Here is a 21,673-nt window from a genome sequence, read left to right on the forward strand (position 1 = left end):
TATACTTCAACATTGACTGGGGAATTGCGTGTATTTTTGACTGGTTAGAATATGGATAAGAATCATTCCCGATTAAAAATCACGCTTGAATTTGAACAGAATTCAAATGATGTCTTATTGTTAGCGAGAGACTTGCGAGAATTGCGAGCGTCAATATCGATGTGGCATACCTATAGGTATGTGTACGTAGTATACATGTACCGTCGAATGAAATCCCGGGTTCGTTTCACATTTGAGCGGTCTTGCAGCTGTCATATTTCGATACGCTGCGAAGAATTGTTTAAAATACGAAAACTGTCTACCTTACAGCGTTGAATTTGTTAATAGAGTGCTTAATAGCGGTGTAATCGAAAGAGAACAACTAAGAACTGGTTGTTTGTTTGGTAAAAGATGCCGCCCAAGAGTAAGAATAAGGTTAGAAGCTGATGATTTTTACAATTCAAAAGGAAAACATATTTTTTTCATCGAATTAAAATCATAATTTTTCCGTATATTTAACGACCATCATATTTAGGAATATTTAATAATATTAGTCAACATTGGGTGCACTGACGAAACGGAAAATGAAAATGAGACAAGTTTCTTTGAAAAATCAAAACAGGTGATACAACTGTTAATTAAAAAAAAAGTAAGTATTCATTTAATATTTTCTGACGAAAAAGATTCGCTTATTTGTATACCTAAATCTTCAGTGAGCACTAATCCTTCAATTATAAGCCATAACGTGATTTTCAGATTTTTTTGCGTCCTAAAGATGAAGTGGGTATTGTACTAATGGGTGCATCTGAAACAAAGAATAAATTATTATTTGACAACATTGTGGAAATGAATTCCTTACAAGTACCTAATTGGAATTTAGTTGAAAATGTCATAAATTTGAAATGTACTAAAGAAAAGACTAATTGGGTAGATGGTATCACAGTCGCACTTGATTACATAAAAAGAGAATGTGTGTAAGTATATTTTAAGCAGAAACTGAACATTTACTTTTATATTTAATGTTTGATATAATGATTCATTAAGTTCTTCTCATTTCATTTTGTCTTAGGGAAGCGAATGCAGCACGAAAATTGGTTTTATTGACTGATTTTAAAGAAGATCCCACTATTATTAGGCAATACGATGTCGACAATGTTGTCAGTGACATAAATGAAGCATACATTGATTTATTAGCAATGTAAATCAGCCAAAGGATATTTGAGTAGAGAGATCAAAGCGACATAATCACAATGTCAAAAACCAATTAAATTTACAATTATCATTGCACGGACATCCAGTTAATAAATTATTCTTTATCTCATAATTCCAGAACTAACAACTCGTTGAATGCAGACTCAGAAATCGAGTTAAATCCCAGTGAAGAAGTTTTTGCTAATGTTTGTAAAATGGTGATTAACATACATTTTTCAGTTTACCAAGTTACTGCAATACAAGTGAATGAAAGATAACAATCTTTCTAAGTCTGTAAGAAAAATTTAGTGAAAAAAAATGTAACTTACATGCTTCAACGAACCACTTTACATAGTAAAATTTATTATATTTGATCTGGTTTATGCCTACCAAACTGATACATAACTCTTTTCATTCATGATAAAGGTTGAAGGCAAAATATTGACAATAGACGATACTCTACCAAAATTGATGATTTATAAGGATCATCCGAAAAAAGCAGCGGCTTGGGAGGTCGACATGGATTTATTCGATATTAAGATTCCAGTAATTTTTTATTTGAAAGTATGTAAACGGCGAACACATTAATTAATTAGTCCTGCACACTCAATTCTATATAATTATACACATTCATTAGACAACAGAGGATTTCAAATTACCTAAATGGAAAAAATTCACGGAGTCGCAAACTGCAAAATTTCCAGTTCAAAAAGAACGTACTTTGGTGGATAAAAATAAGGATGAAATTGAGGAAGAGAATACAATTACTGGCACCATGTACGGACGAAAATTCATACCATTGTCAGGTACAGTCTTTTACATCAGTCCTCAGGCAGTATCAGAAAATGATTTTTCTTCCACTTTTGTATACGATTTGAAAAATTGTTTGAAATTTTTCTACAATAATAGACAATATCAATTCAGAGAGACTCATGGTCTTCGAAAATATAGTGTAATGTAAATTGAAGATCCAGTCACTGGATAATTTTTACAATAACAATGAAGGAGATCCCTATTTGACTGAAAAAAGGACATGTCGTATAACGAACTTAAAATTTCCAGATGAAGATAAAGCTATGTCAAAATATCAGAGTGGACCAAAAAGCTTAACGGTTTACGGTTTTACAAAAGAACGCCGTGTCAGACTCGATTATTTGGCAGGCAAAGGCTCACACATTGTTGTGCCTAAACTACAGGTAATTAATATTTCTTGCTGTTTTTCATCAACCTTTTGCGATAAATGTGTGATATTATTAAATTTATATAGTAATTGGTATATCTGTGCACTTTATGCTAATGAATTTGATCCTATACCCCTCAGTGGGCCAGTCCATTTTACTCATTGGTAAAGGCAATGATGGACCGTGAAATAGTTGCTATTGTCAGAAGGGTATATAGAAACAATTTAGCACCGAAAATGGGTGTGCTGATTCCAAAAATTGATGTCCCGGGGCAACTTTGGGTATGTGTCAACTTTTTTTTTAAATCTAAAACAAATGAAACCACATCGTATCCATGTAATGACTTGAGTGTTGATTTGTATCTCCTGTAGTGTCTGGTATACATTGAATTAATTTTTGCTGAAGATCGAAGGATATTACAACCAAAACCTATAACGTCTACTCTGAATGAATTATCGGATGCACAAAAAGAAGCTGTGGATGATCTTATTGATTCAATGATGCTGGCGACAGTAGAGTATGTGATTTTAAGTCATTTAAGCGTACATTAGCAAGAACTTATAGTAAATATTCTCGTAATTTGAGAATTTGAAATACATCTTTTTTCAGAAACAATTCCATGGATGAGAGGCAAGAACCGTTTGAAGCAGGCACTGTCAATCATGTCTCGAGGCAGTATATATGGGATGTGTTGGCCCATAGAGCATTGTATCCGGACGATCCTTTACCACCTATGTCAGATTTTTTGCAAAAATTTTTTGAACCGCCTCAGTCTGTACAGTTGAGATCAAAACGACCATTAAAGGATATCAAAACACTTTTCCCAATAAAAGCTGTTGAGAAAAAAAAAAATTTCAAAAAGTAAGATTTAGTATCTAATATTCGCGTGAACAAAGAAGAAACGAACACTCCAACAATTTATCGATTGAATCTCAAAATTACAGAAGATATGAAGGAGGGCCAGATGATCTGAGAGAACCCTTCGAGAGTGTTGATCGTAGTACCCAGGATTTGAATGCAACGACAACAGAAAAAAGTGTCGATAGAATTGCAGAGGACTCAGAGATGGAAGAAGCACAGTTGTCTCTAATTGCGGAAGCTGTTGAAGCAGCCTCCCAATCAATGGATGTAGACTTAGAGGAACTGGTAAGTAAACTAATGTCTTCTACATTCTGCTAAGCTGCCACATAATGCTGAAGTGGTCCTAGATACTGTTCATTGATGTCCAGTGCATGAGGGAATCTTGAAGCATTAGGTAGTTTTGATAAAAAAAAAAAGAAAGAAATTCAATCATGTTAATTTGTTTATAAAATAGCTAGTCACATATTATTAGAATTCTTCCCATTCGCTTCTAGGCTAAAAGCATGTAGAACATGATACAATGCTCGACTGGCTCAAGGTCTTAATCAACAATCTTCCATTACTTCGCTATCCAAAGGTACTTACTTGATAACTCGTATAAATATGTAAGGATGAAATATTTTTAAATAAAATTTTGTGATATTTACATTTGCCATTGCTTTTCTCAAGCTTACATTCCGCATAGCTATCCCACTATTCCTTCAATCTTACAGGTAATCTCACCAACAAGTTGAACAAATTTTTTTAGAGCCAACTATCTAAGCAACTATACCGATAAAAACTTGAAGGTTTCTAGGCGGTATAATATTATAACATCTCTGATCAATTAAATCATTGGATGTTGGTCTAAAAAAAAAATTTCTCATGGATATTGAGCGATAGAGAAGAATTTCTATAAAGAGTTCATTCAAAAAAATATTTACATACATACATAAGTACACTTATTCTAATTTTATGAAACTATTTATGTTTAAATATGTTTAAATATTTTCCACGAGTCATTTCTTTGGCCTCTTCTAACCCCAGTTGGTACGCAGTATCGTGAAGTTTTTTAACTTCTGTAATAAGACCAGTCATTGAAAGGTTACCGAGCTCTGAAACAAAATGAGTAAACTGTTGAGTCTATAAGGATCTTAAATCTAGAACAGAATATGTGATTCAAGGCAAAGAAGTCAGTTTGAGACACTTACGATGGAGTTTATTTATATCATCAGCTGCAAGAGTCGCTGCCCACGAAGGTGGTTCTGTTTGAGGGGAATTTTGAGCGACGTATTCGTTCACACCTGGAACTTCATCATTCGCTGATATAAACTAACTTTTATAAATAAAAAATTACGGAAATTTAAGACCTTGGGTAATCTAATGGTGAACTCACTTTGTTCAGGCCACAGGTCCGGCGATGCTCGATCCAATTTTTCCAAGCTCATGAGACTCTCGTCAACCGCAAGCAGCTCTGAAAAATATAACAACAGGTATTCGCTTCTTGTTTGCCATTCTTTGTTGAAATTTTAAATTACATCCTAACCTGATTCGTTCGCGGGTCCCTCGGACGCCATTTTGTTTATTACTTCATTTCCCGCTCTCTGCGGCTGGTTCAATCGGTTCAATCATATTTCAAACGGAGCAATATGGCGGTAGGTATGTGTATGCATGTGTATTCGTATGAATCGGTCACAGTATTGTATGCATCACTGAACTATACTACAACGAATAGACCAGCGTCATACCGAAGATTCGCCGCTCTTGAGAACGATGCGAACCTGGTAGCGGACATTTGCGTTAAAAAAAATGTCCGCCGAGCTGTGATCGTATACGTAATACTCCTACTAGTGTCTGTTCTGTTTCTCCATCGTGATTTCATGTTCATCAACTTCCGCCGTTCCATTAATCCAATCTGACGTGTAGAGACGTGTACCAAAAGTCAAACGCTGTTCACGTTTGTTAGGTTAAGTTCGTTCCTTAAAATTGATATTTACAGCAACGTGTTTTCAAAATGCTCGATCTCTTTACAATATTCAGCAAAGGCGGTATAGTACTTTGGTGTTTTCAAAGTACTACACAAATATTTACACCAAGTGTCAACGCATTGATTCGCAGTGTTATTTTACAGGCAAGTATTCAAAACAACATTATTACAATTACCAAGTGTTGACTTAATTTCCATTCATCGAAATCAACTGGTAGTCCGCGATGTTATATTGTGCTTGTCATGCTCAACAAGGTATTGAATCGTTGCAACCACTGGTTGGAATAACTAACCTTCGACAACTGTTCAGCCTGAACATATGGCAATGGATTTGCACTCGTGTGAATTTTGGTTACATTTAACTCTACAAAAATCATATTGTTGAAGAAGCATCTGCTGTATGAGAAAAGGATCAGCTTAGTTAATTTGACCTTTCAGTAACGGAATAAGTTGTCGCAAAATAAATTGGCATATTATTTACAGGAGCGAACAGGTAGCCATACGTTTGATCATGACTCGTTGCGACTTCAATACAAGCTGGACAATGAATTTGAGCTTATATTTGTGGTGGCATATCAGAAGATACTCCAGTTATCCTACGTGGATAAGTTTCTTTCCGACGTTCATCTTGAGTTCAGAGATCGATACAAAAATGAGCTAGCAAAATCACAGTGGTTCTATAATTTTAACTTTAAGAATAGTTATGATGCCATACTAGCAGCTGCTGAGCAATGGGGAAAACACCAGGCTAAACTTCCAAAGCAGATGCGTACATTCGATGAAAGTATTAAATCAAAGAAAACTGTCGCTAGTATGATTGAAAGAAAGGACGACAGAGACAACAAAAAACAAGGTAAAGTGTTTAGCTATTTCAACTAAAAATCAAGATTTAACTATTCCATCTGGGTATTCATCCTGGTTTGCAAACTTTTGCAAGTATTTCTTACTTAGTAGATTTGTATATAAGAGTAAGAAACTTGTATCATTAGTTGGATATAGTCTTGATGCTTTGGGTTGATTACATTATCATTTACGTCGCTTCTTATCATAACGCTTCACTAACTTGGTATTTTTAGGAAAGAAGAAGAAGGGGATTTTTTCCAATGATGATAGTCATTGTAAGTGGTAGCTGCTATCATTGTTGTGTGAATCTAGTTACTAAAATCGTATTCCTTTTTCACATTAATCAATTATTCTCACTGTAACCTTAATTCCTAAACATATTTCATCTGCTGGTGATTTTGAATGCAAGGATGTGGCGAGATTCCACAAGATTTCTAAATTTGTGGAAAATCGTATAATGTTAATTCAAATTTTACATACGAAATTTTTCAGTGAAAATTCAAGAACCTGTCAAACCAGATGTACCAAAACAATCTCCAGTTACAAATGGAGAGTTGGACGAAGAAACTCTCTTAGCTAATAGACTCAAACTTGTACAAAAAATAGCTGGGCCAAAGAAGAAAGCAGATAAACAGTAAGAAGTTTTCCAAAATTTTGCGGTTTGCTGTAGTATAATGATGGTGAAATTAACAAGCAACAGCTTCCATTAAAAATATATTCCGGGCGAGACAAACCCCCCTCCCTCTGCCACAAACTTTTTGATCATTGGCACAATGCTGCTTGCTGGTTTTAATTGAAAACATTTTAGTACAATTGAAAGTTGTGTAAAATTTGTAGAAAGAGCCCAAAACCCGAGAAAACTGGAAAGCAGCCTCGAAAATGGGAATTGGGAGGTACCAACAAAGATTTGGTCAACTTGGAACTGGAACGTACAACGGATAAACGTAAAGATGTTGAAAATATTATTCAAGCAGATACATCGGTAAGTTTTGTACTGCAGACTAGGAAAGCTCTGATACTAGCTAATTTCACAAAAAAATTTAGATGGTTGGGAAAATGAAGCCTGGGATTCAAGATTTGGAAGTTGAAGATGAGCCCGAAGATGTGAAAATGCAATCACAAAAACCTGGAGGTGTATTTTCCATTTTTAAAGGACTCGTTGGTAACAAATCCCTAACCAAAGAGGATATGCTGCCAGCATTAGACAAGTTCAAAGATCATTTGATATCTAAGAATGTTGCCGCTGATATTGCATACAAGTTGTGTGAATCTGTGAGCACAAAATTGGAGGGAAAAGTATTAGGTACATTTGACAGTGTTGCTAGTACGGTTAAAAATACACTGACTGAAGCTTTGGTACAAATTTTATCACCGAAAAGAAGAGTGGATATACTGAGAGATGCGTATGAAGCTAAGAAAAATAACAGACCTTACGTGATGACATTTTGTGGCGTTAACGGTGTTGGAAAGTCGACGAATTTGGCAAAAATCTGTTTTTGGTTGATTGAAAATAATTTCAGAGTCCTAATTGCCGCTTGTGACACTTTCAGGTAACATTGACTCTTCTCTTTTCACTGTCATGCGTTAATATCATCGAATATTAGTAACGGTTTAATAAGAGTTCATCATCTTCGTCACTTATACGCAGAGCTGGTGCTGTAGAACAGTTGCGGACCCACACGCGGCATTTAAACGCCCTACACCCACCTGAGAAACATAACAATCAAACAATGGTGCAACTGTATGAAAAGGGTTATGGAAAAGATGCTGCTGGGATAGCCATGGAGGCCATACGTTTTGCCAAAGATGCTAGAATCGACATTGTCTTGGTAGATACTGCTGGGAGAATGCAGGACAATGAGCCGTTGATGCGAGCTTTGACAAAATTGATTAAAGTCAACGAGCCAGATTTGGTGCTATTTGTGGGCGAGGCTTTGGTCGGCAACGAGGCTGTTGATCAATTGGTCAAATTTAATCAGGCTCTAGCAGATTATAGCAGTTCCGTTAATCCGCATATCATCGACGGCATTGTGTTGACTAAATTCGACACCATTGACGATAAGGTACCGTAAGATGAACTTCTCCCCATTCTGTAAATATGGAATACCGAACAAAATAATCAGTGTTACGTTAATGTGTTTTGTGAAAATATTGTTGATTCAGAGAGTACCAGTTTCGGCTAATATTTCTTTGTATTTCACGAAGTTGTTTTTAACTTTCAGGTGGGTGCTGCTATTTCTATGACTTACATAACTGGTCAGCCAATTGTATTTGTTGGAACTGGTCAAACGTATATCGATTTGAAAGCACTAAACGCCAAGGCTGTTGTTCATGCCTTGATGAAATAGGTTTGTAATTAAAAGAAGATTTCAAAAATTTATGTAACATACATTTTTTCGCACTTATGTGTTGTTAATTATACATTTCATTACGATACATTACATATACTGAAACACACGGACGCGGACATACAACAGACATACGAGCATAGGTATAACATCAAAATATATTTCGCTTTTCCAAATTTCACAGTAAGGATTATTCTGTAACATGGTAAAATTTAAGATATGCAATAATTACGACGTCCATTTAATACGTTATTCGTTTTATGACGTCTATGAAACAAGGTTTCAACAATTTATTATTTTTACTCCATAAAACGGTGAAGAGTATACCGTTGCAAATCCTCTTTGTGACATTTTTAGGGTTATAATGTAATAGTAGATGAAAATGATTATTTATTGTATAGATACATTTAACGAACAATTTTATAAGAAAAGTTTAATAAAAATAAATGTAATTCTTATTTTATGGTCATTTGTCAATAATCACTAAGGTAAAATTGAACCGATCTACTGAACACGCGTCACATTTCGAGTAATTGAGGATTTGGTATAACTGTTCTCAAAGTTCGGTGACTTGCTATTTTTTCCTGTGTACGCAGCTCCATTTACAGCGCGGAAATTGCATTCGTTCATTATTTATTATTCTTACGATAAAACGAATTTGAATAATACGTACGCGTGGATTTCACAGTCATCCAGTCATGTATCGTATACTCACGTTACTTACTGTCGTCCTCCGTTGACAGTTGAGGAGTTCAATTAACTAGGGCTTTAAGTGCCATTTTTTCGTAATAAATTCCGCAGGCAAATTCAAGCGATGAATAACGCTGCAGCGAGAAAAAAATAAAAAAAGAAAAAATGGTTCTTCTCGGTTTTTTTTTTCCAAATTTCTTGTCACTGGCACTTGCAACCCTTTTTTTAATTCTCCTCAACATTTATTCATTAAATGGAACCCATTGGTAACTGTTCGTCTACGCTTCGACTTTCCTCCTTTCGATCTGTTTGCTCCTCTTCTAGTTCCCAGTTTGCCGCATCGTCAAACTTCAATTCTTCCGGAATAGTACCCAAAATTGGCAACTTAATAATAAGCCCTTAAAGAAATTTAATTCAGCCTCGTTAAACTCAAGAATTACCGGATTATAGTACTATGCAAAATATCTATGAGTATACATTGTGTACGGTATCTCACTGTAATACGTCATTAGCCTTGGAAAATTAATTTTTACCTGTTACTAGTCCCGTGACAATTGCAATTAATATGGTAACCAGGAGCGTTAGCAACTGATATCCCGCTTGCTGGCCAGCCGTTCTATCCTGACCCGGTTTTACCGGATAATCATCATTGATTTCACCCAGCTCTTTTGGCGACGAAGGAGCTCTTGCTTCGAATATCTATACGAGCATGAAATCAGAGTTGTAAATCTTTGACATTTACCGATTCGCGGTAATGTATAATAAGAAGAGGCTGTAGAATTTGTGGAAATTCCATTAAATCGTATTGATCCAGCTGATCTATAGATCCCCTCCACGGAGCGATATCGAGACGAGACCGTTCCTCTCTTTCTTACCTCGTAGAGCGAATAACGATAGTCTTCCAGCGTCGCGAGGCCCGCCATAAGCGCTCCGAATATTCCGGCAAGAACACCGGGCATCCCGTGTAAATTGTGAACGCCACAGGTGTCATGAATTCGTAAGAATTTTTGTATCAATGGCTGAAACGGTCGAACAAACGTTTACTATTTAGACGTGAATGAGAATGAAGTCACTTTTGAAGAATGCGTGTCAGCTAGAGTCGCGAATGTTGGCGAGGAGCTTATAGTCTTCGAACCAACTGTGATTTATGCAAGTACGAGTTTTTAAAAAATATATGGAATTGCTCTAACCGTCAAGTATCTGTAGCCGAGAACGCTGAGAGCTCCCGCAATAGATCCAATTATAAGTGCACCGAAGGGTTCGCACATCATCCCTGAAACAGTACGATTATAGACACGTTGAGCGTTGATGCTGATCGACGATTCTTTCTTTGCTCTTCCAATCATCTCCGGTTATAACGTAATCTACCTGCTGCTGTGCCAACGGCAACGCCCCCGGCGAGAGTTGAATTTTGTACGTGAACCATATTGAATTTATTGTTTTTAGATACAAGGGCCGACGTTGCAAACGCTGCAACGCAGCTGCCGGCTATCGAGAGTAAAGTGTTGATTATCGCTCTCTGCTGATCGTCGCCGTGCAACGCGGCGCTGTTGAAGGAGGGCCAGAACAGCCAGAGAAATATCGTACCTGTTGACAAGAATTTCGATTTCTCAGTCTTCGACTCTGTCGTACATGTATATCTTCGAATATCGAAGTCCACGTATCTCAAAGGCGAAAAAGGGCTCAACAGTCCCAATTTATACACAATTACGAACGAAAACACTCCGAGACATTTTTATTTAACGCAGCGATAAAGAAATGGTCCACGTATCTGAATTCTACGAATTTACGAATTAGGATTCCGTAGATTCCGTGCCATTTCTTTATATCTGTGTCAAATGAAAATATATTTTAGTGTTTTTGAATTTTGTTCAGAATTGTGTATAGAATGAGCCTGTTAAGCCCTTTTTGCGCTTGAAATATTTGAAGTCGTATACGACAACGTCGAAATCGACCAGGACATCCCCTTAAGGCTAACCGATCTCTTAAGTACCTATCATCGCAAATATGTCCGACTGATAATTGGAACCTTCCAAGGGATGTTCCTTCGGTGCTTCTTTGTACCCGAGAACGAAGCTAATGGCTAGACCGAAGTACGCCCCGAATACGTGAACGTACATGCTGTCTCCAGCGTCGACCGCCTGTAATTTTCATCATCAGAGGTGTCATGCTAAGTGGATGTATGGCTCAAGTGTGTACGCTCGACCGAAACTTTGCAAGTCGTTCCAGTTCAAATTTCTGCCGAGTAACTAAAACGTGTTCAATCTTACCCTGAAGTGATGCTCTCCTATGTACTTGTTGACAGTGTATACAACAAGTTCTATCACTCCCATGACTATCAGCTGCATGTAAGTCGTTTTTCCCAAAAGTGCTCCCATGGAAATTAAGGGCGCGGCCACGGCGACATCGGCGCTGAGCAGACTGTGAAGAGAATTTGAAAGTTTGACGAAAGGTGCCTTGGAATGAGAGTGGAAAGGTAAATCTGTGCGAGTTGCTCGTACCTTTGCAAGGACAATGGTGCTTTGCCGGATTCTTTCGACAGGTACAATACTCCCTGACAGAGTATTGCGACTTGGATCAAAATTGCAGCGACGAGAAATGTGAGGCCAACCGCGCTCTGTCCGTATTTTCGTAGAAAAGTCATCAGAAAACCGAATCCAACCCATATCATCACGTGGACGTCTTGATACACTGGAAATTTTTTTTAAATTACTCAATAAACAAGTTAAGCTCATGCGGTTTTGGAAAAAAAAAGTTAACGTATAATGCCTGTTCGTTACGCGCTCTCCAATTCGTTCCGTACGTTCGTCGCACATTTTGCTTGACTTGTGATTTTTCGTGAACATTCCGATTACTTACGCGCGTAAACTCGGGGCGCATCGTCTTGTTGATTCCCGTTCAAGTACGGATGGACATTGTTTGCTATGGAACGAGCATTCGATTCCGGTCCGTATTCGGAAAGCGCAAGAAATCCAACGATAATAATCGCCTCAACGAAGATGAGACCGATACCGTGTGCGAAACGTACCATCCGAACCATGGCGGTGTCTCCGTTTCTGCGCCTTCTTGATTGTCTGTCATTTCTCAATACTACCATGCTTCTAATCTATTCTTCAACGCGTTTCCGTCGCGGTAATTGTTAGCTTATTTCAAATCTACTCACAAGAATTACGGAGGAGGGGGGGATCTGTTAGCAATACGATTTTCCACAAATGTATACTATTTAAAAATAAAAAAATAAACAAGTCACGAAGACTTGCAGTAGGTAAAAACTGTCTGTATAGCACAAATGAAACGCCGCGCGGCGGCACAGCTTTGATTACGCGATGTATTTTTACGAAATCTGTGTTACTTCGTATAATTACAATCGAGGAGATAATTATTATCTCTGGACTATAGTCGACCCGGGACACTTTGAAGTTTACGTTGCTCAACTTTCGCTACATACGCGACTGAATTTAAATAATATGTAGATTCATCGATGGTGAAAAGTTCAGGTTTTTTTTTCAGTTACAGCTGGAGTTTAAATTTCGGGATGCACTTATCGCTGTTTATTTAGTTATATGTTAGCTGCCTTACTTCTTTCTGTCAATATACAATGCTGGGCAGAAAGTTCGAATTTCGAACTGGCTCTTTTTACGTACGATAGAAACTTTTTTGCAACACCTGCATGGAAAGTCCATTTTTATGCACCATTTACAAGCACCGAAAGTAGTCTTTTATACACATGTGCGGGAAAAACTTTCGCGCATCGCTAGCGGTGTGAGAAAAAAACCTTCGCACATTGCTAGCGGTGTGCGAAAAAGACGATCGCGCTTTTATTCACAGTTGCGCATGTCGGACTTGCCATTACAGGTGTATTAAAAAATAAAGTTCGATACTAGTGCGCGAAAGTTGGCAATGCCTATCTCGCGTGAATGCGCAACACTCGCCCTCCAACTCGTCTCCGGGCTCGTGCTGCGCATTCACACTTGTGCGGGCATTGCCACATTCGCGCACTAGTATCGAAAAACACTATTATACCTATCAGAAAATATTTCAACCAGTCCTTTCGCACATTTTTTTCGATTATATCGCGACTCCTACGGTACGGTTCGAATTAAATCCACACTTTCTTTTTATACTTTATACTCCGCAACCGAAAGCGGATATGATTGAAAGATCGGAACACGGTTTGTTTCTTCGGAAATCTTTTAACTAGGAATGGACGGATGTACGCCGTGTATGATGTTAATCATAATTTAGGCGAAATAATATATTAGACCGACACACCTTGGTCAGAGCCAATCTTCAACTGAATTTTACGGACGTTTTAAGCGTTGGACATTGAATATCACGATCAGTTGCCAAATCGTCGGAACTAAAATACGTGAATACAAATACCGGTTTATATATACAAGTGATTGGTGAGATAAGAGAATAATATTCTTCCTTATTGTCGCATGATCTTAAACGTATTTTACGCGTGTACATGTTCAGGACACAGTTGCGAAATGTATTTATACTTTCATTTCGAACGTAAGTCATTTTCGTAAATTACGCTAATAACAGATCGGACTCTCCATTGCAGGGCAGAGTCCCGTCGAAAGTTTAAATGCAACCTCACTTTCTTGGTACAAATGATAATTTTACATTGCTCTGCGAAAATCTATCTGCAGTATTTTGGGAATTGGGCGCTAAATCGTTAGATAATATCCAAAAATTCCGTTTTCGACTTCATCTGCTTTCATTCACTTTAGGAAAAAAATTATCATTTTCATACATTTCTACATTGCTGAAGTATTCGTGAACATTTTTTTCAACGGTATATTTCGTTAGATGAATTTTGGCGCTCTGGTAAATAAACAGTGTCGTACATGTGTGCCCGCATTGTTTCGACAGATTTTTGCTATAGATTCCACCGTATCTTGCGGCCCTGAGAATTATCATCACCAGGATATTTTGAATAACGCATGAAACTTAACTTTGCATACTTTTCTTTTATGCATTAAGTACAGGCAATTCAGCGCGCAGTTTTTTTTCATAAAAAATAAAAGAAAGCAAAAAAAAAATTTGTAATATACAGTACAGAATTTTAAGAAGAATATACAAATGGCTGGGAATTTGTTCGATATCGAGAATGCTCTTATTGTTTTAAACATTCTTGCAAAACTATATTAACATGCGGAAAGAGCTTCGATAGCTTTCTTAATTTCGGCAGACAACGTTCGTATCAGGGACCAGAATTCGTTTGGGCTTTAAATAATTACTGTACCCGTTGCTCGAGAAATCCCGTGGGAAATATATAATCTATATATACGAGAAACATCGAGCCTGAGAGTCGTTGAATCTTAAGCCGGCAGTATAGTAGACAAGTCCGCCGGGTTCCCCTTCTTAGTTTCAATTTCCCTTTTCTCTTCTGATTCTATTCTCATTGCTGCGAATTCATTTCGCGTGTCGGAATTCAGGGAGTCGATTTCAATCTACCTGAGATTAGTTCAGTCGGGAAAATTTTCGCCATCAAGGCGTATAAAAATATGCGAAACGATTGTCAAACGGCGTGAAACAGTCGTATGATCTTTATACTATTCTCGGCAAAAATCTAATTTCCACGACACGTAGAAAACGATGTATATTCAGTGAATCGTTTCGGGTTATTCCGTGGTGCCAGCGGCTACTGGAAATTGCTTAAGTAATGACTGATCGAGGAACGCGGAGATAACGCGCAACGGAAAAGCGGGTAAGCCAAGAATTTTCATCGATTAAATTGATCGTAGATTTTGGGCTCAAAAATTGTATACGGATGATAGTATCAGGTGCGTATGAATTATTTTCATACGAGTCTATGCGCTGGCACATTGAACAAATTTCAGTAAAACAAAGTGCCTGAAATACAAGAGTTTAAATTTGATTTCATATCCAGCTATACCGTGTAAACGGTCCTTATAAACCGACAATTATTATCGGCGAGAGAAAATCCTTGTTAAACACTTAACGCCTCTGCTGTTAGGCGCCAAATTCGCACAGCTGTAATCGTATTTGCAGGCTCTAACACTTTACGTTACGTTGTTATTATTAAATGTTGTTTTGCTCGAAATAGCTTCCATGTTCGTTACTTGTTACTCTCCAAGCATTTGTCACCACACACCTGTGTATGTCCGTGCGGCAGGTGGGCGGGTTTGTGTTTGAACATCAAGTTACACGAGTTAATTACGATACAACACAGAGCGAAGAGCTGAAACGTTCTCACACATTCACCTCGGGCAATAATATCGGCATAAACAAAGTTTCCGACGTACTTGGGTAGATCCTGATCTGGCCGTTCTTGTTGTCCGGATCGGTCGAGTTCTTGTCACTTCTACTTTTGGGTCTGGCCTCCGAGTCATATTTCATGAGCGTGCCCATTAGTACGATTATCACGATTTGTAGTGCAAACAAGTAAAGCACCTGCTTCGTCATTCCGCCGGGCAAATGCATCCCCTGAAGAAAGTTAAAAGGTAAATGAAAGAGCTTGATTTACTCGAATATTGAAATTTTCATTATGTGCCCACGTAACTCCGCCTTACCTGGCCCATCACGACGTCTCTTCGCAACTTTTTAAACTCGATTACTTTCCTAAATTTATCCGCACCGATCGCGGGCTCACCTTTCAAATCGAACGTAAATCACTCTGTCGCTATTATATACGTATACATATACGATGGCAAGGAAAACGCAGTTCAGACGAAACCTGTTATAAATATACACTGAAAAATTTTATACCCAATTAATGTAGGTACGTCTATTATATATTTCTTCTCAGACCGCTGGATTTAAACTGATCACCGGGATACGAGCCGACCTCCCTACCGGATGCGCTTTGATCAGTGACGGCCTAACGTTCCTCGCATGCTTCTAATTCGGCACTTTTATTCATCGCCAACCGAGCTTGTGTGCACTTCTCTATCGCCGATTCACTATTGCGCACATAGGAGATGATCGCGTGTCGTGTTATACGTCGAGTTATTTCGGACCATATACCTACGCAAACTTTATCCTTCCCCGACAATTAATTTGGACAATGAACGTAGGTCGTGCCACGTATAATGCGAGCGAACTGTATAAACGTTGAGTTATCGTCAGAGCTTTACGAGACTTTTTGCAATTGTCTACGGTTTTTAGGTCGCGATCACGCTTCGGCTGTACAAGAAAGACAGAACTGCACTGGTACGCATACGACTTCTTTGATTGTCCCCAAGGCTTGCTCATCGCTTCTGCAAATCGATATCAGAGGTTAAATTGATTCCGAAGCCTTTAATTTTAGATTGGAATGAAATCGATATGACTTGTTGTGCAACGCGTGCGATCGAGAGAAAAACGTGAAAACAAACGGGCAAACACGACGTCGGTCGATTAGCCCTTTGCTAATTGATTTTATACTTATTATACGAGTACGAAGTATTCCCTCTGTATATATTTGCGGCAGTGAAATTCAAATTAGTCTGTAGTATATATATATATACAAATACATTCACGCGTTACTGTAATTAGCGCAAAACTCGTTTTTTTTTCAGGGGAGTGGAGAAAGATTCTTTTTATTATACAACACGACGGTAGAAGCGCGAATGCGAGTAAATAAAAGCAAACAGTCGTTTATTAGAAAATCGTTGGGAGTGAATTTCGGGTTATAGAGAAAGAAAAGCTCCATGCCTCAACGCGTGTAACTTCCAGTTAAACAATTCGTCCGCCTTTCTTTTTTTCCCCCAGTAATATTCGCGAATTGCTATTGGCTTAGGGCCAAATTGCCTGCAGAAATTAGTACGGTACTAATTCGCCTCTGCACATACTATATATATGTACAAATGGATCTGCCGAGAGACTGGAAAGATTCACTTTTATCGGTTTAACTTAGAATTTTAAACTTCAAACGACGGCTGTTCGCGTTTCCACAATACTCCGCATCGATTTCTCCAGATCCTCGCTTAATTCTCTTCAGATATTCTCATTGTCTTACTGCGAAGAAAGAGAGAGAGAATGAGAAAAAAAATTATCCTATCCCACACAAATTTTCTCTGTCTAGCCGGTCAGCAGAAACGTATATACATATATGATTATTTTTCACGTACACTGCGATCAGAATACGACACGCATTGTCGCAACTTCCGATCCACGTTTGCAGTATTGCAGTCGAGTACGAGCGACGGGATGAATTTACGGTCAACTTTCCCCGAACAAAAGCGAACAGAAACTAAACGAAACTCCTCGATGCTGATAACAATGTTATATGTATACGTATGCCCGTTACGAGTTGACCGCAATTAGCCTCAATGTAATTTGGTGTATTACGTATGATAATAATCATCTGGAGAATAACTCGACCGTGCAACATAACAGAGACTGCAAGCATGATTGAATTTTTTTATTTTTTTGAAATCCGAAACCATACGCTTGCAGTGCAGCAATTAAGAAAATTAATTAAAAGCGCAACGAGAAGGAATGAGAATTTATTGTGCGGCCGATGCGATGGAAGCGTCCTGTCGTACCTCGGTTTCCACGTAATATAACATGACGTAAAAAAAGAAAATTTCCGTCGAACAAACGAACAACATCGATCTGCAGACTGGTAAAAAGTCTGTACCTACACAGTCAGAAAAGAAATGTACTTACGGTGCTGCGGGGAACTCGAGCGATCGTCTGCGGCGGATAAAAAAATAAATAAAATGTGCGATAAAAAAATTAAATTAAGTGTCGAGAAGGTCTTCATCTGTCGCCGGTCGCAGGAGGTCTGAGTATTTTATAACGTGCGTCAAGACGGTGCGGCAAGACAGATGTTGTTCGTTGTGAATTAGGTTCAAATGGAAAACGAAAACAAATCATACCGATCTGCGGGGCAGAAATCGTTTAACGAGATTTTATTTACGTTCTTACAGGCATACCGATCTCTTCGTAAATACGCGTCACTGTTCTCCTCGACAGCAAAATGCCGTTGATTTTTCGTCTTTTCTTCCTCTCCTTCTTTCCATCAGCGATTGGTTTACTTTTCGAAACCATAGTACGGATCTTTCGATTCGTTCGTCAAATTATCGCGAACAATTTCTTTCCGTAGTTTTGATTTTAATTGGGATACGGATAGTTATGCAATCAATCTTTTTTTACCAGGGTATAACGAGAGAGAAAGATATGATGCAGAAATAATTTTTTATCTCATTGTTAGCTTTATTTTGTGCTGATTTAATTAACGTTGATTTTGTTTTTTTTATTACTATTTTGTATTATTATCATTTATGCTGGTAAACCTTATAAACGAACATGTTATATGATGCGTATGCGTTGGGACTGTGGTTTATTATCATTTTATTATATTCATCATATATCTTGGGTAATTCTCGAATTATACATATACATTGTGCCAGGTATAATATCGGACTGTCGTACACTTTGTTTTTGGAAAATTCACTTTCTACGGTATCACGTAAATATTAAAGAGTATTCATTTTCACTGTAGCCTTTGACATGTACAATATTAAAGTATAGCAAAAGAGAAACAAAACGGAACGTTGAAACAAAATACTAACAATAAAAAACCATTAAATACATACTGTGCGTTACATATGCAGCGCTTGGAAATCCGCGTAGTTTGAAAAAATATTGATAATATGCTAAAAAATATTTTATTCCAAATCTTATTTTTATGTAATACGTTATTATACTATAATTATACTTCATATCGACGCACACAAATATTCGTATATCGCAACGAGAGATTTTCTTTCACTTATTTTTGTAATCTTGTAATCATGTATCGTCGGCAATGCGCTAATTAAAATCGATCGAAATTACTGTTGCTTTGTTTTTTTGTTTTTTGTTTTTTTTTTTGCGAATTAACGTTTAATTTTATCTTGTTAAATTGCAGTCACACACATAAAGCATTCTTATACACTAATAGTTGTTTATATTAGTCATTTATTTCTTAATTACTCGATTTCACTATATACGAAATGTATTTCTTTTACTCTAAACATCATATCAATTAATTCTTCGGGGCTCTCTTCCCTTCTTCCCTCCGCCTGCACTTATACCAATCTCCCATCTACCGATTCAAGTATCTCTACCGAGACGCCCATGAATTGCATAATTACTACACGAATTATTCAGCGAAGTAAATGATTGTGATGTCGACAATTTGACAGAGAGGAAAAAAAGAAAATTTTCAACTTTAAGGATGGCAGAAATGATGTAGGTACATTGAAGTTATAAGTTGCGTCATTTTTGCAATCGTGGTACGGTGAAGATCACGTTGCGTTGACGATTCGTTCGTAATAAAAGCTTGTATAATGTAGAATAGTCTCGATAATGCGTGGTATCAAATATATATAAATTTAAGTTAATTAGTTTTTCGGCTTTCGCGTTGCGTATTGAATAATGGCTAAGAAATATGAAAGATAAAATATATTTCAGTCGATTATAGCAATGTGTAAAGATATGTTTCGAAGACATCTCATACGCCGGTGTGTAGGACTGAAACACTTTGAACAATTTCTTCTCTTTTTTTTTTTTTGTTCTATCCAATGATTTCTCACCGTCATTCGTCCTCGCGGAACAGAAAAAAATTATCAATTAACGTTTAGACGGTCAATTACGTTCGGATGTAAGATTTTTTTTTTGCTGGATAATCGATTCCGCGAGTATTCTGATAGATTGATTAATACGTTGAGGGTCAACGGTTCGTTTCAGTCAAAATAAAATTTTTGTTTAATTTCTTTGTTTCGATAATCCTCTGTACATCAACTCGTTACTTCTTCGCAAATGAATATACTGTACGTACGATAATGAGGAGACGTATAAATAAGCTACAGGACTACAAAATACAGCACTAAAAGCAAAAATGCTTACTTCGTGCTTGTATAATGTAATATTTGGTATTATAATACAATGGTAATTCTTTCTTACGTTCTAAAACTATATTATTAAACTCTCAACGTGGATTATGTACCTCATCTCCCAGAGCTGCGATGCGGAGATATTTTCTTTCTCATTGTATTCATTGTCGCAAAGCAAGACGTTTCATATTTATTTCGTGCTTCGTTCATTTTTTTCAAATTCATATTCATTTAGACATCATATTAGTGTATTACAATTATTAACGACGTATGTTAATTAACGGGCGTTACAGTTTGAGAATAAAAAAAAATGGAATTTCCCAATACGGATGAATATTGTTTTTCCGTTTTCGTATATTGTTTTTTTCTTTTTTTTTCATCTTCCTTCATCTTGTTAACGTAACTACACCGTAAGTTATAACTTCTTATTTATTCTTAAATCGTACCTACAAATGGTCTCACGCCTTTGTACACACTGAATTCATACAGCGGCGACTTACCGACATTTATTATTATAATTATCGTAATTGTATAGCTTTTCAGAACAAAGAGACCAACTTAATTATTTACAGTCTCGCTTCACTCACTATGTAATACGATATCCGCTTCTTTTACGTTTATTTCACATTTATTGAACCGGCGCAGCGTTCACAGTCGAACGATGGGCAATTACGAAAATGCAGCCCAGTTTCGCTCTTCCTCACCGGAAGGTCATAACCAGCTATCGTCAATTCGATCCGGGTTCTTTAAAAAAAGAAAAGGCCAAGTCGAGGCGTTTCCTGTACAGCCACCGATACACCGTCGCGGAAAGACGGTTACACAATTTTCCTTAAAAGTTCCACTAAATTTTTTCACTCACGGTACTCGAGAGTCAGCCGCATGCCCGTTTAAAGTGTGTGAAATTTTTAATATCGACTGCGCTCAGCGCGATCAAACGAAATTTCACGGTCAGTATTTTAACGTAGGAAAAGCGAAACCAATGATTATAACGAGTGGAACCCTTAAGGACTGCATAAAAGCCTACAAAATACCACGGATTTGAAGAGAATTGTCGTTAGGAGTTACCCGTCGCCTTTCACAAGTCATTCTACGTGAATAATATCGCGAGGTTCGCCAAGGCGACAACGACGAGGATCCAGCGACTGAAAGACACCGCGTTCTCCGCCGATGACTGGGAAAACATTGACCCCGATGATGATCCGAAGAGCGTTTGTTCCGGATGGCTGAACGGCTGCTCGGACGCCATAAGATCCTGGCGGTCAGGGCAGGGCAGGTCTTCGGGATTCAATTGGAACAGATGCCTGACGTAGCCAGTCTTACCCTCGACAACTTGCAACTAAAAAAAGAACCCACGTTACGCTCCCTCATATGTTTCCACTTTCCACTCTCTCGTTTCTCTTTTACTCCCGTCGTTGTAAATTGTCTTCAAAGTATGTACTACCATGCATCTAAAAGGTAAATATCACGCCGTATGTACGTATATGTAATATATTATAAGCACATCCCGACTAGGGTGTGAAGGTATTTTGAATTTCCTTCGTTTATCGTCTGAGGCGCTCGATCAGCTCTTGAGGGAATTCCTACCTCCGAACGCGATCAAATCCCGCGAAAAATAAAAACCGTATATACGTAAGAACGCTCCGATTTTCTTTCACCGCTACGTCTCTCCGGTCGTATCGCTTTAGAGAGTGGAAACGAGAAACTTACGACACTGAAAGGACTCCGTTTTAACGAAGTGAGAAACTAAAAAAATCCCTTCGCAAACCTTTTTTATAC

At 37.7% G+C, this 21,673-nt stretch overlaps 5 protein-coding genes across 16 annotated transcripts in view; 2 read left to right on the forward strand and 3 right to left on the reverse strand.

The window, feature by feature from the left end:
- Positions 1-189: 189 nt before the first annotated feature.
- Positions 190-3,858, forward strand: LOC124185861 (X-ray repair cross-complementing protein 5-like). Its single transcript, XM_046577045.1, has 13 exons — positions 190-414; positions 515-628; positions 736-953; positions 1,049-1,177; positions 1,310-1,388; positions 1,597-1,734; positions 1,808-1,976; positions 2,233-2,366; positions 2,492-2,632; positions 2,723-2,868; positions 2,961-3,212; positions 3,296-3,497; positions 3,707-3,858. Exons 1-13 carry the CDS (start codon positions 391-393, stop codon positions 3,719-3,721), a joined length of 1,761 nt encoding a protein of 586 aa, XP_046433001.1. The 5' UTR covers positions 190-390; the 3' UTR covers positions 3,722-3,858.
- Positions 3,859-4,101: 243 nt separating this feature from the next.
- On the reverse strand, positions 4,102-5,029 carry LOC124185864 (protein lin-52 homolog). 6 transcript variants are annotated; one of them, XM_046577060.1, is made up of 4 exons: positions 4,738-5,029; positions 4,588-4,665; positions 4,403-4,495; positions 4,102-4,270 (listed from the first exon to the last, which is right to left on the reverse strand). In XM_046577060.1, exons 1-4 carry the CDS (start codon positions 4,766-4,768, stop codon positions 4,173-4,175), a joined length of 300 nt encoding a protein of 99 aa, XP_046433016.1. In that variant the 5' UTR covers positions 4,769-5,029; the 3' UTR covers positions 4,102-4,172. The 6 variants fall into 6 exon arrangements, with proteins under 6 accessions (XP_046433016.1, XP_046433013.1, XP_046433015.1 ...); XM_046577057.1 differs by having other exon boundaries at positions 4,102-4,306; XM_046577059.1 differs by having other exon boundaries at positions 4,403-4,501.
- Positions 5,030-5,073: 44 nt separating this feature from the next.
- Positions 5,074-8,838, forward strand: LOC124185860 (signal recognition particle receptor subunit alpha homolog). Of its 2 annotated transcripts, XM_046577042.1 has the most exons (8): positions 5,074-5,322; positions 5,662-6,031; positions 6,255-6,296; positions 6,514-6,655; positions 6,859-7,003; positions 7,066-7,571; positions 7,670-8,084; positions 8,244-8,838. In XM_046577042.1, the coding sequence occupies exons 1-8, from the start codon at positions 5,206-5,208 to the stop codon at positions 8,367-8,369; spliced, it is 1,863 nt and encodes a 620-aa protein (XP_046432998.1). In that variant the 5' UTR covers positions 5,074-5,205; the 3' UTR covers positions 8,370-8,838. The 2 variants fall into 2 exon arrangements, with proteins under 2 accessions (XP_046432998.1, XP_046432999.1); XM_046577043.1 differs by lacking the exon at positions 6,255-6,296 and having other exon boundaries at positions 5,075-5,322.
- LOC124185863 (ammonium transporter Rh type A) lies at positions 8,429-17,796 on the reverse strand. 6 transcript variants are annotated; one of them, XM_046577051.1, is made up of 11 exons: positions 17,144-17,263; positions 15,605-15,768; positions 15,338-15,518; positions 11,561-11,750; positions 11,330-11,480; positions 11,053-11,200; positions 10,428-10,646; positions 10,250-10,332; positions 9,935-10,078; positions 9,593-9,758; positions 8,429-9,457 (listed from the first exon to the last, which is right to left on the reverse strand). In XM_046577051.1, exons 2-11 carry the CDS (start codon positions 15,611-15,613, stop codon positions 9,309-9,311), a joined length of 1,440 nt encoding a protein of 479 aa, XP_046433007.1. In that variant the 5' UTR covers positions 15,614-15,768; positions 17,144-17,263; the 3' UTR covers positions 8,429-9,308. The 6 variants fall into 6 exon arrangements, with proteins under 6 accessions (XP_046433007.1, XP_046433006.1, XP_046433004.1 ...); XM_046577050.1 differs by having other exon boundaries at positions 15,605-15,784; XM_046577048.1 differs by having other exon boundaries at positions 15,605-17,030.
- A 1,086-nt stretch (positions 17,797-18,882) lies between these two features.
- The window catches only part of LOC124185862 (connectin), a 32,685-nt gene continuing 29,894 nt past the window's right edge, over positions 18,883-21,673 (reverse strand). The window contains exon 6 of the mRNA XM_046577046.1: positions 18,883-21,233. Within this exon, the coding sequence (XP_046433002.1) occupies positions 20,985-21,233 (249 nt within the window). The 3' untranslated portion in view covers positions 18,883-20,984. The remainder of the gene's footprint in view (positions 21,234-21,673) is intronic.

Source organism: Neodiprion fabricii, chromosome 6, assembly GCF_021155785.1.
Source record: "Neodiprion fabricii isolate iyNeoFabr1 chromosome 6, iyNeoFabr1.1, whole genome shotgun sequence".
Taxonomy (NCBI): domain Eukaryota; kingdom Metazoa; phylum Arthropoda; class Insecta; order Hymenoptera; family Diprionidae; genus Neodiprion; species Neodiprion fabricii.